This window comes from Apium graveolens, chromosome 10 (genome assembly GCF_009905375.1).
Source record: "Apium graveolens cultivar Ventura chromosome 10, ASM990537v1, whole genome shotgun sequence".
NCBI classification, from domain to species: Eukaryota; Viridiplantae; Streptophyta; class Magnoliopsida; order Apiales; family Apiaceae; genus Apium; species Apium graveolens.
This window is the reverse complement of record NC_133656.1, coordinates 179,742,234-179,756,589: the sequence shown is the minus strand read 5'-3', so window position 1 is coordinate 179,756,589 and position 14,356 is coordinate 179,742,234. Positions and strand designations below refer to the sequence as shown.

Sequence of the window (14,356 nt, the reverse complement as noted above, 5' to 3'; positions counted from 1 at the left end):
TGGAAATCACGTCGCAAGCTAAGAATCCCGAATTGCAACACGAACCGTGCCGGAGACCTACTATATAGTCGCACTCAACCTCACAACGTCTTATCTTTCTATTTCCTATTCCTAATCTTAACCCTCTACCCAAACCCAACAATCTAGGCTTATTTCAGTGACTTATAACATGTAGCTCTGATATCAACCTGTGACGCTCTCCAAACCCGTGTCAGAAGTTTGGGGTCCACAACACAAACACAATATATCAACCTGTATAAGAAATATTATTTATAATGACCCCGCTTCACAAAACCATGGATCGCAACAGGTTAAAGTATGAAAACAAGCCACAACCTTAACTTTTATTATAACGTACCAAATCCCAACTAATTTAACTTACAATTGATAATAAAATCATTCTTATAATCTGACTATCTCTATACCGCATGAAGCTTCTGTTAGCTTGATTCAACTCACTGGAACCTTAGCCCGCACTTTGGACTGAGGAACTTCACTATCATCCACATTCTTTTCAACTGTAAAATATATAAAAGAATCGCAAGGATGAGCTAACTAGCTCAGCAAGTCATAATAATGATAACTGAGGTTAAACAATGATCAAATGAAATAATTCAAAGGAATCAAGTTGCTTTTTAACTCATCATTAGAATTGGATATTCATTTTAAGTTTTAAAAACCAAGGTTAGGCTGCTGATCAGTCACACACTAACCCCGAGTAAGCACACAACACTGCTCTAATTACTGGATCCAAGGCACACATTGGCCTAACTTGACCATTGGTATGGTCTGACCACGAATCTGGTCCACATATATAAAAATTATCCAATCCTAAAGCAGTTCAATATGATAATAATATGATTCAATAAAACAAGATCATAATTGATGATGGTTAAACATTTGCATAAAAACATAAGAAAACTCATGGATATCTCAAAGGTATATCAGGGTATGTATGAGAAACGGTTTTCAGTTTGTACAAGGGTCAGGCATCAAACCAGTAATGATTTTCAGGATATGGTTCTTTGATGTTACTAAGAATGATTGGGGTATAAAAGTTTCTGTGTTTTCAAACCATTTTCTTCTGGTGTTTGGTAGTTAAACATTTGGGAAATAGTATCATATTTGTGTGGTTTGGTGTCTGAGGATCAACAAAGGATGGTTTACAAAGAACAAGGTTTACGGCTCAAGATCAAGAAAAATCAGGGATTCAAGGGTAAATAGTTTAATGTACTTGCAATGTAAATAAGGGTTATTTTGAATAATAGCGACATGTTATGAAATAGTTCAAAAACATTGGTAATATATCTTGAAGAAAAATTTAGAAATACTTGCCTTACAAGGCTTTACAACTATTACTGATCAACTCTGAGCCGACTTTGCTGCTCAGGCTCTAACGTCCAATCACTAGATCCCATTGGATTCGATTTCGACACTCAGGTCTTCCTGTTGGAACTCTACGGAGCTCGTCGACTGACCACTAGGTCATCTTTAGTCCATCGTCCACTTTTAGGTTCCCGACTATAACCTACAGGGTCGAAATACCCTATGTTAGACGTCTAGGTATGCTTGACATATTCTTGATACTAATCCTTACCCAACGATATTCAAACCCAACTCGTAATTATTCATATTAGAATAACACATAAAACATTTAGGGTTCACATTCTCGAAATCGATCCAGTGTTCATTTTCAGAAAATACGTATACTTGTCATTTTACGAAATTAGGGTTACTGTGTTTTGGTTAAACCTACGACACAACATACAATTAGGTTCTGTATAAACATACGTATATGTATTTACTTATACTCGCTCGACGTCCCGATAATCCTCGGATGCGCTCCCGTATTTTTGTAGTTCGATTTTCTCGGAAATCGGGCAGCGTCCCCTTTGTTTATCGGACTACCCGTCGAAACATCAATCGACGTCAATTCAACAACAACAACAATACAATCACAACTCGCAAATTCCAATCACTGATATAATTTAGTAATCACAACCAACTTAACCATCACGATTCAATATTTACTAATTAGCTATTTCGATCCAGAATAGAAACACAACACGACTTTTATTTAATAAAAATATTAGGACTCAGAATCGTGTCATCACCGTCCACCGTCGGCTCGCCGGGGCTCATCACCGACGACGGTAAAATTTGCGGGTACCCGATTCATTTGGGTTTCCAACGCTAAATTCTACCGATTAAAATTCCGAATAATTACGACTTCATAATTCAAATAATCATCACAATATTCATTCGAATTTTCCAAAATAATTCGAATATGGAATATGATAATAATCGAATTAATTTTAACCAAAATACCATAATAAAAAAGAATCAGGAATCACAGGACCATCACCACACACGCACACGCGCATATAACAGTACAACACACAATCGGAAACAGGAGGGACACGGCCGGAAAAGCACCGCACAGGCGGCGATACAACACACACCCGCACCTACAACTCATACTAACGCACGCACACAGGTTACACATACTAACACAGATTTATACACAGGTACACATACGGAAACACATCACACGCGCCTCCACAGCCACCTCGCCGGAAAGCGAGGGACGGCGGGGATCGGAACCAAAAGAACAGCGACACCGCATGCAGCACACGGCAGTATACACAACAAATACGTATATATATATACTCGCATATAGGCCACACCTTTCACTGAACTCACCAGAACAAGGGCGGCGACGGGGTAAAATATCAGATATGAAAACCAGAAAATGAAACAGGGGAGAGTGATGTTGTGGAATGAAAGAAAAAAAAAGCGGGGTTTGGTTTTATTATTTATTTTATTTTCATTTTTTTTTCTCAACTGTACAATGCAGTACACATGACAGTACAAGTAGTACAATCCTGTAATTCAAATATTTTTAAAATATCATAAGTATCCCGAAGTTAATAAAAATATAGATTTTGAAATTTTAAAACGATTTTTAAAATGCACTTTATATTCGCTTTTATCAATGAAGCGAAACAACGAGCGCTTGAAATTAATCCCGAAAATTTCCAAAATAATTTTAAAATTCTCAGAATATTCCAAACTTAAATAAATATGAGTTTCATAATAATTTTTTTTTTTGAAGAATTCTAGAATTAAATATGGATTTTAAAAATAAAATCATTCAAAAAATCATTTAAAGATAAATAATTAATAAAATATTAATTTCTCAATTTTATAAAATCCTAAAAATAATTATTGTAATTATAAAATCGGGTTAGCATCATACCAGGATTGAAAGCCAATTTAAAAGAAAAAATCAACCCGGATAAGCACTCGAATCCGGGTTGAAAACAACCATTACGTAATAAGATTATTTTCTAAGTACGTAAAACAACCATACATCAATCCGGGTTGGTATCATACCCGGATTGAAAGAAAATTCAAAAGCAAAAATCAACAATGATAAGCATTCGAATCCGGATTGATATACCATACGAAAAGCAAAGTCAACCCGGATTAGGTTTATATCCGGGTTAAGGCTTCATACCCGGAACAACCCAGATATAAACCTAATCCGGGTTGAGGGTCATAGCCACAACCCGGATTAGGATCATTTGTACAATAAATCCAGGATCCGGATTGCTCATAAAAGCAAAAACTATCGGATGAAGTGTCCTACCCGGACCGGAAGATAAGCAAATATTTTCTGCAATGGAAGAAAAGTACAACAGAAGTAAAACTTAAAGCAAGATCCGGATTACCACCAATCCGGAATAAATCCAAATATTACAAATAGTTCAAATCAAAGTACGAAAATTGAAAATCCTAGAAAAAGAAATTACAGGGGCTGGGCTCGAGAAGCTTAGCAAAGCTGGTCCAAATCTAGAGGAAACTGGGGCTGGGCCCGTTATATGGTTCCGGTTCCCCCTTACCCTGCTCAACTGCTGCCTTGGCCGTCAGGAATTCTTGGATAAAGCTGTCCCAGAAAGCAAAGGGGTCGGTTTTGTTGTGCCGTTCAGCAACAACCCAGGATCTGCAAACCTCGGGCACCCCGGCTTGGGCAACCTCAAAGTCATACACATCACTGGCCTTGAACTCAGCAATTATGGCTTCCTTGTTCAAATCCTCCTTAGCAGCAAACTCGGCCTTCAGCCTCTCCACCTCCTTAGCAAGACCCTCAGCCCGGTCCTGCTCCTCCTTCAGCTTCTCGTTCAATCCAGATTCAACTGTCCGGAAGCTCTCCCGGGCCTCTTCCAGCTTACCCTGTAAACCATCAGCCCGTAACTTCTCGATGTTAGTCCGGTTGTTGGCCTCCCGGATCTCCGTAAAAGCAACATCTGAGCAGATGGATATGGCGCTCCCAAGCTGGAAAAAGAAAAGGTAGGAACTAAATATAGAAACAAAATAAGGGGCACAATTCGGAACTAAAAACATAAAAATTCAGTAATTACCTGCCCCCATTGCCCGGTTACCCTCTTCAAGGCAGAAACCATGCTATATCCCTCAACCTCCTCCCAGTCATCTTCAAAAGGGATACTGGACATAAACCCGGCTAGGTCGACCAGAGATTTGGTGCCTATCTTTACGGCCTCTTCATCCGGGCCTTTCCCTTCCGAATCACAGACTACCCGGTTGGAGACCACAGCTTTGCCCCGGGGGGGCTTGGTTGGGATGAACTTCCTTTTCTTCCTTGGAGGATCGTCACCGCCCGGGATCTCCTGGACCTCAGGCTCAGGCTCATGGCCCGGATCCGGGATGTTCAGGGGAACAGAAGATTCGGCTCCCCCCTCAATATCTGCAGAACCAGATCCGGGGCCCCCTTGCTTGTCTTAAAGGCCAATCCGAGGGTATTGAATGCCACAACATAAGCAGAGGAAGACATGATTCTGAGGAAGTTACGGTTGAAGTAAGGCAAACCTGAAAAAGTAAAATAAAAGGTCAAATCCCGGAACAAGGGGCTCGGATCCAAAGGCAAATATCTTATGTAAACAGATTAAGAAAGCAAAAAGGACCTTGATCCGGATCAGCAAGCGAAGCAAGAGACCCGGATCAAAAGCCAACATCCTATCCAAACGGGTTATGAGTAAAAAGCAAAAAGAGCCTTGATCCGGATCAGCAAGCGGAGCGAGGGATCCGGTTCAAGGGCCAACATAGATTAAAGAAAAACTTACAGCCAAGGTTAAAAAGCAACTTATGGTTCATAAATGTGTCCCGGGTCGGCTGGAACTCAAGGAAATCACAGAAGCACCTTATCTGGGATAGAGCCCAGCCTTCAAGCACAGCCAGGATGAACTTAGTCTAAACACCCTCAATTGTAAAATAGGGGAGATAAGCCAAGTCATATCCCTTTAGCAGGATAATCTCCCCATTCCAGTACTTCAAAGAAGACTGGTGTATGATTGGCTTGGCTCTACCCAGACCATTACCACACTCCGCTGCCCGAAACCTAATCTCGTAAAAGGGCTTCTGACTGATTTGAAAGAGGTAGAAAATCTGGTGAAAGAGTTTCAAGGTCCGCAGGAATCTGGATTTGTTGCAGCAAGCGATAAACCAGGTCATCGACTTTATCCCATTTGGCGTGATCTAAATCGGGGATATCTTGTACACGTGCTTACAGAGATGTTTGATGAACATATGGCACCGGGGGTTCCACTCGGATCGAAGATGTTCCATCCAAACCGGAACAAAGCCGTCTTCCGGCCGGTGGTAGATCCTTTCATGTGGTTCCGGCCATCTCCACTCGATATCAGGAGTCAATTGGAAAGCAGCCCGGATGGCCTCATCCATCTCACCCGGATCCGCTTCAGAGAATGAATCTTTCAGCTGGTAATGATCCCGGCTTATAGGGAACTCAGAAAACATCCTCTCGAGAGCTTCCTGGTTATACACCCCGGGGTGACCGTTAGGCTGTCTATCATACCTAACCGTGCTATAATATACTTCATTTTCAATCTCCGCGGGCTTCTCAACAAAATGGTATTTCACGTCTATCCAGTAACCTTCCGGAGTGAAGGGGACCGAATTCCCCAGAATCTTCTTATACCTAAACTTCGAAATTATTTCAGTAGAAGGGGAGGCTTTCTTTCCCATCTCTACCCGAATCTGTCTTCTCGTCCGAATCAGAAGCACCCTCCTCGCTACTAAGACCCGGATAACAGTTTAAAGCTCTCTTGGGAAGCCTCTTGATCCGGACCATATACCTACTAAAATAAAGGTGCGTTAGTCTGGAATCCTACCATTCTTTAGGTTTCTGTTAGCGGTCCGGATCAAGGACGTTATGTTAATTTTACCATAACCTAACGATCTGGACCGCTAATGCAACTCCGACCCGGAAAAACATCAACGATCCGGATAATGTTAACTACAAGTCAAAACTTAACAGCAATGGACCCGGATCCTGGTAACAAACACCCGGATCCGGATCCGAAGCAGCCATACACTGAAAACCACATTCATATAATTCTAGCCAAACAGGTGCCTCGGATACGGGTCCTACACCCCATACCCGGGTCCAAAATAAAACCCCAACACACAAACAGTTACATCAAAAATCAAAAACCAAAAAATGAAATTTTTGACTATACATACATACATTTTAACCAAGAACAACAAGAACAAGCCCAAAAACCCAGAAAAATCGAACCCGAAAACACGATTTCTTTTGCAAAAACATAGCCAAAAACAAGCAAAAATTCACAGATCTACGCACAAACAGTCATACCAACCACGAAAAAGACTAAAACATTAATTTGTACCATGGATTCGAAGATAGAGACACAAAATTGAAGCATGCAAAATTGACAAAATTGGGAACAACTCGAAGATAAAGCACAAGGAATCGAAGAAGGAAAAAACAAACTTACAAATTGCAAGCAAACAAGGAGAGCCAGCGGCGCAGCGACGAAAATCTATAACCACTGATGTAGCACTTCAAGAAACCTTGAGAAAAAGAAAAAGAGAGAAAAACTGTTGGAGTTCTTTGATGTGAATAAAAAAAATGGACAAGGAGCCGGCTTTTATAGAAGGTGGAGAGGAGAACCACCCCTGCCACGTGGCAGGGTCTTACTGGGTCTAGCAGCAGTTACAAAATATATATATATATATATATATAAATATATATATGTGTTTACACAAATATAAATGCACATTTAAACCCCATCATCATTAGGGGCCGATTTTCAAGGAAATAACTGTCAAAATTTCAAATTCATGGGAGGGAAAAGGCCGAAAAATGTTACAATTTCCTCCAACTACCCGGATCAAAGGCTCCTACCCAGATCAGTGTAAACAAGGCAAAGGTTTGGGAGTAGAAATTTCTCGAAGTTAATCCAGATTGGTCTCTACTACATCAGATCCGGATTGGGGGGCAACCAGGGAGCGGAAATTTTTCTAAGCAACCAATTTCACCTACCTTAATCCGGATCGGTCTCCTATATACCATGTCCGGATTGGGGGGCAACCAGGGAGCGGAAATTTTTCTAAGCAACCAATTTCACCTACCTTAATCCGGACTGGTTTCCTATATACCAGATCCGGATTGGGGGGCAACCAGGGAGCGAAATTTTTTCCTAATGCAGCAAAATTCTTCTACCTTAATCCAGATTGACATCCACTACACCAGATCCGGATTGTAGGGCAACCGGGCGCAGAAAATTTTCTAAAGCAACAAAATCCTTCTACAATAATCCGGATTGGCATCTACTACACCAGATCCGGATTGGGGGGCAGCAGAGAAGCATAATTTTTCTCCAAAAGCAACGGCTTTGTGAAAACACTCTACTCCCTCATCTAGAAAATCTGCATAAGGGAGTCGGTGGTAAATGATAGGGTATAAGCAACATGTCTAGGATCCAACCTGGACCTAAAGGGTATCGGGCTCAATCGATGAACCAAGACCCCCTTCTCCTAGAATAATCAAGTGGAGAGACCAGGCCCGGGGCCAACCCATGACCCGGATCATCTCCCAACCCGGATCCAACCCGGGACCTGGATCACCTGCCTACCTGGATCCATCCCATGACCTGGATCACCTGCTCACCAAGATCCAGCCTATGACCTGGATCACCTGCTCATCAGGGTCCAGCCCATGACCCGGATCACCTGCCTACCAGGATCCAGCCCATGACCTGGAACACCTGCCTACCTGGATCCGGACCAGGACCAAGATCACCATGAGGGGGGTCCCAGCTAACACATGCACACTCCACAACCCGTCAAGGAAGGGTACGTGAGCACGTGACGATGATAGCCATCAACAACCAACATACTAGACAAAAACGCCGCGTGTCAAAAGGCCGTTAGGATACCCTGAATGTGGTCCGCCCCTGGACACGTGTAAGCAATCCACCCAAGCCAGACGTCCTCTGCTCCCAAGATCCAACGGCCCTGATTTGGAGGTAACAACCCCTAAACCCTACCTCTGGGCTATATATACCCCAAGGATGAAGGGTTTAGGGGTTAGAGAAAATATTCACACTTTTGCACACTCACCCTCCCACATCCATATAAACACACAACAACCTTTTTATTACATATATACATCTTAATCTTCTCCAAAACCCTATTCTTATTCTTACACCGGAGGTGCCGTGGGAATCAAACTGTGTTGTTTTGCAGATACCCAATCAGCAGCTACACCTCATTAACACCCAGAAGGTCTAGAAACGGCGTCGGACGGAGCCGCCCGCTCACCGGAGTTATCAACTCACTCCGTAAATTAATGTATACGGTAAATTCAAATATTTAGAAGATGAAAGTTCGAGCAAATCAGACCAAAATAAATTATAAATTAAATAAAAATTCTTTACTGTTTTAATTGAGAACCACAAATTTTATTATGAAACATAAAAGAATAAAGAATTTGAAATTAGTGAACAATTACGCATCAGTTCATAGATGGTAGTGATTAGCGAATCATCTATAGAAAACTTAAGCGCTTGCATTCAGCTAGGATAACATTAGCAAACCTCAGTTTATTTCTAGTTATACACCATTTATTTTAATTGTACCCATCCTAGTCTATTTTGATATGTTTCATCCAACTTATGTGATTGCCATTTTTCGTCGTCATTGTTTGAAGAAGTTGATGATCCACGAAATGATGATCACGAGGATGACTCGGGACATCAAGTATGTTGATGTTCATGTAGTCTTTATGTTTAAAAAATTTAATTTTTAGGTTGTACAATCTTTTAAAATTTTGTGTAATGTATACAAAAATTAAAACTTTACAGATAAACAAACTTATTATGTTGAGTAACATTATAAAACTTAAATAAATTATTATTTTGCCCCTGAAAGGAATGCGCAATATAAAAATTTTGACTAGTTTAAACGGGAATAGTGTCGGGATGTACATAAATCATAATGATGACTGATGAGATGCATTTTTAAACGTTAATGGTTCATGTATATATTATTTCATGAGGCCAAAATATAATAAACTCTTCACAGTGAACTCACTGGTTACATCAGTCAAGAAAAGAAAGGGCTGGGAAGTAAATTTTCGCTGTTTATATTGTTTATAATATAGACTGACAATGATACTACTAGCAAGCATTAACTCAGATTGCCATGTAATGAATGATCACTGCAATTTTCGTTCTTCTAACAGTATCAACTATATTTAAATCTTAATCAACATAATAAGCTCAGATACAGATTTGTACTAGTCAAATGCCAAACTTGTAGCAGTGTAGAAATTATACATACAAAATGCACAAAAGAGAGGGGGTGCAATAGTCAATAGACCATTATAGAGCAATGCACATATTTTTTTCTTGAGTTGTTATAATAGACTAGACCCCCAGTCCTGCTGTGTACTTAACACCTGTTGAAGGTAACCAAGAATTACCTAACAAGAAATTTGCCACCGTAAAACTGTTAACCTGATCCGAGCTATTCAGCGCATGGAAACCAGGCCACTTGACCCTGTTGCCCACACCTGCACCAGGCCCCGAATTCATGTATTCGGCATAGTATAAAGTGTCCAATGCAAATGCCTCGTTCCATTCTAGCCACCCTTCTGGCCTTATAGCACTACTAATGTATGATTGCATTACAACAGTCCTCGAATATAATTTCCAGGGCCGACCGAGATAGGAGTATGTTGAATTAACCATAACGTCTGGCTCGACTGATATGTTCGAAAATTGGATAGAAAAACCAGTAGGCTCAAGAGCCTCCTTTCGGCCTTGAGCTGTGATAGTGTTCTTTTGGTTCGGTAAGCCTTTACGTGCTAAAATTTGACAGTTTTGAAAAACTGCAGACGCATCGCCAAATATAAAATCAACTGTGCCTGTAATTTGACATTCTCGGAAGAATTGACGTTGGGAATGAGCGTATAGAGTATCTTGGTAACCCCGGAATGCACACCGGTATAGTACTGATAAATCGGAGTCGGAACGGTAGGCAACTGCTTGATGTTTTTCTGGCCCTGCCGTGTTCTCAAATGTAATGTCCCTGGCTATGAATCCCTGCCCTTTAACAGCTGCAGATTAAACATCATTTATTTGGTCTTAGCACTGTAACTAAAAAACATTGAAGAATATTGCAATTATGCCATGTATACAAAATATTTTGTTACAGTAATTACTTAACCAACAAATAGTTAAAATGTCAACATATCTTGTCAGTACAGATATGATCCCATGATGAATGCACTGCAGAACTAACCATTTTCAGATAAAGGAATTTTAGGCCGCACTAGATGATTGCGAAAATCGGGTAATACAGCTAGTGCAAACCACTTTTTAGCTCTGTACCCAAATTTTGGCTAAGGTTCTGGTGCAGTGGTGCGCATAGGCTAGCTTACCTGATTTTTATAGAAAGGTTTTCAATAATTCTTATCCGTGACCTAACACATAGCCAGAATTAGCTGTGAGGTCTGAGGACAACAACAATCACAAATAATGTGACCATTGTGAGAAAGTGTTTGTATAATATTGTGATGCAGATTACAAGTCCTCAATTATTATTTGAAGAACCGTCGCAACTAACTTCTATCTTCAGTGATATTATATGTACCTAAAAAACAGAATAAAAGAGGTGAACGTGATTACAGTAATTACCAAATGTTGCAGAACGATAGGTGGTCCAACCATCAATGAAGTTACGATTACCAGAAATAACCGTGACATCAATACCATCTCCAATCATCATAATGTTCCACTTCTTCTTGCTAATCTCCACATACTCATTGTACACACCTTTCTTCACATATATCAAAAATCTTTGCCCGTGATCAGGGGCTGCTTTGATAGCCTCAGTTACTGTGGTAAAATTTCCACTACCATCCGCTGCCACCACCACATCCGCATCCACACCATTTACTTGTAAGACAAGTCTCCTGTCATTTGGTTTCATCCATTTTGGAAATTTTTCGCCACTTATCAGCTTCCTTCCTTTCATCCATGCTGGAATGCGGTCAGGATTACCACTTATTCTGTTACCACCGCCATTTATAGCAACATTTCCGAGGATTTGGAGGATTAAGGAACTTAATTGGTTAAGGCTTCCGGCCACTAAAGCTTTGACCATACCATTTGTTCCATCAAAGCCTTCTGAACAAGTGTCTTGATTAACAAGTGCAGCACTTAGCCATGTTTTCATGTCTGCACCCGGATGACCCGTGCTGTTGTCTTTACCTTTATGTATAAAATTTAAACATTAAAAATAGAGAACATAAAAGTTTATCCAACATTGCGCATGCAGATCAGAATATTTACTTTATTATCAACAAAATTATAATTACTCGAATCGGATTTCCTTTGCAAAAGGCAGGGACCAGAAAAATGTTGTTGCAGGCCTGCATTTTTTTCTGAAAACGATCTACTACATGATCAATTTAATTTATATAAGGGGTATAGTAGGAATTCGGTCCAGCAGTCTTTACCACAAATCACGATCATTTGGGGGAAAATATCGAGAGATAGGCATTAGGACGTGTATATCACAAAAACACACTTCAAGAATGCAGATCTCTTAAGTAAGCACATCTCCTTCCCTTGCATGTTAGAAATTTTGTGTTTGATGTGATATTTTGGATCATCTTCAACCGAAAATAAGTAGTATATAACTCTAACAAGGTGGGGTAAACTAACCTTAATAAAAGTATAACAATAAATAACAAATGGAAAATAAATGATATGACAGACCTAGTACATGGGGTGATATCATTACTGCATGTTGAAATTATAAACAGTACTGATATTGCAAGCTCTGGCTGTTAGTCCATGAATCATGATACAGAGTTGAATACAACTCGTGTACAAACTTTATGAGATGATGCATGTATAAGAACCAACCAAATCAAGACAACAAAAAGCGAAAGATTCTTAACAAAAGTGAGTGCTTTCGGCAAAAAAAAGAAAAGAAGAAAGAAAACATACCATTTTTAGGATTCTGAGAGACAGAGAGAGTATCAGTTAGCTGATCAGTGGAGAGATCAAGAAGTTCAATGCAATCAGAAATAGCATTTGATACACGGACATCACCGAATGCGTTACCGAAACCCGAAACAAGAGACATCACTTGCTGCACTATATCTAGTGTTGATTTCACAGAACTCACAAACTCTGCTGCCGGAATCTTCAAGTACTTAAACTGCTCATCATTTGAGGTACCAAAGCTACCTAAAGGGCAGCTCAAAAAACATAGGAATGTTACTAAAAATATTACACTAACTCTGTTTTTCAAGACCATGGCTCTATGTAGTGCAGTGCAGCAGGCCTAAAGGGGGAAAGATTAAGAAGTACTGAGGAGGATTTCGAGAACAAAGTTGTAGAAAAAGGGATGGTATATTGTGAGGAAACAAGGTGCAAGTGCTGACTTTGGAAGCGGAAGGAGTTAATGTGACAGAGCTTCTGAGGAAGGAAATAAATAAGAGGGAGGGAGGAGAAATGTTCAATTCAAGCTTAAATAATGGCTGACGAAACAGGGGAATTAGGTGGCAGCTACGAGTATTTATTCAAGACTCTTGACAATATTGCGATGGGAGGTATAATGGTCTTATTTTATATAGCATTAGTCATAACTTACAAGTACAAGGTTCTAACGGAGCCAAGAGTTGAGTCAGGGACTCGGGAGGATTAAGATTTAAGGCGATCAAACCATTTCAACTCAAACATTTGATCTCAAACATACGCGATCAAACCAAATCAAATATATTCTGCTCCCGATTATAATAGGTTTGGGATGGTAAAATATAGGTTAATCATGTCCGCCTTTTACATATTTTATAGAAAAATTTTAAATTTAGCTCTTATTTTTAATTTTCAGAATAAAAAAAAAGGAGAAGACAAAACTGTCCCTGTAAACACATAATTCACCTCTGAATCAACCCCTTTTGTGAGGGTAGTTTGATTTTTAGACTTCATTTTTCTCTAAAAATTAAAAATCTGCTTTAAATTTAATATTTTCTATCTTATATCAATAATAATAAGTATGGAATAGTAAAAAACTAAAAATTAAAATGTACCTAAATCAGGTTCCGCTTTTACACAGTGGGGAGAGTGTTAAAGCTCGGCCTTACTGCAAGTGATATTCTTAAAGAAATAGTTGTGCTACAGGAGCATCTTTAATTTCAAGTGGGGCGCTAAACCAAATTCCCCAAAATTGCTAGTCAAACGAAAATATTAATATATTATTATTTCTTTTTTTCATTGTAATTTTAACATTATATTTACCAAAATTTACTCCAATAATTAGTAATTAAAATTGTCAAATTAATCATATAAAAATATAATTTAAAAAGATACAAAGGTACATATATTTATGAGAACATATGGCATTATTTTTGTTTTGGAAGGGTGTCAAATGTTAAAAAAAATGATAATTTTAGTTTGCAACCCTAAATTTTCAATAAGTAGTCAACAAAAATGTACTGTCATCACATGTCACATGATATTTTGTCATTTTGTTTAGCACCCATTGAAAATGCTTTTAACTGATCTATATAGAATTACTTATCAAATTTATACCCGAAAGAGTAAAGTTGTTTAATTATTCTTAAAATATAACACCCTTCACGTGTTTCTGAACAAAATCTTTGTAATTGGTAAAAATATATAAAGAAATAATGAAAAAAGGGTCTCGACTCCAAGACTCATGTGCTCTCTAAAATCACTATTTAAATACCGATCCACCAATATTAATAGCTAGAATATTTACTAGGGATCATCTCGGTTTAGAATATTTTAAAAGCTCTCTATTGAGGTGCACAGGGGCCGGAGACGAGTCCAATCAAGTCAAATTCTTAAATATTTATATTTCAGCTCATATATAATTTATCAAACTTGAACTCCAACTCTTTTTAAGAAAATTGTTTGTGCTGGTTTGCCCTATACTTGTTCTATGATTTATTTTTTCCAAATATTTTTTGTAA

At 39.1% G+C, this 14,356-nt stretch overlaps 1 protein-coding gene across 2 annotated transcripts; it reads right to left on the bottom strand.

The window, feature by feature from the left end:
• Positions 1 to 9,595: 9,595 nt before the first annotated feature.
• LOC141690076 (putative pectinesterase/pectinesterase inhibitor 32) lies at positions 9,596 to 13,070 on the bottom strand. Of its 2 annotated transcripts, none has more exons than XM_074494679.1 (3): positions 12,363 to 13,070; positions 11,043 to 11,618; positions 9,596 to 10,462 (listed from the first exon to the last, which is right to left on the bottom strand). In XM_074494679.1, exons 1-3 carry the CDS (start codon positions 12,673 to 12,675, stop codon positions 9,771 to 9,773), a joined length of 1,581 nt encoding a protein of 526 aa, XP_074350780.1. In that variant the 5' UTR covers positions 12,676 to 13,070; the 3' UTR covers positions 9,596 to 9,770. The 2 variants fall into 2 exon arrangements, with proteins under 2 accessions (XP_074350780.1, XP_074350781.1); XM_074494680.1 differs by lacking the exon at positions 12,363 to 13,070 and adding an exon at positions 12,129 to 12,251.
• Between the last annotated feature and the right edge of the window lie 1,286 nt (positions 13,071 to 14,356).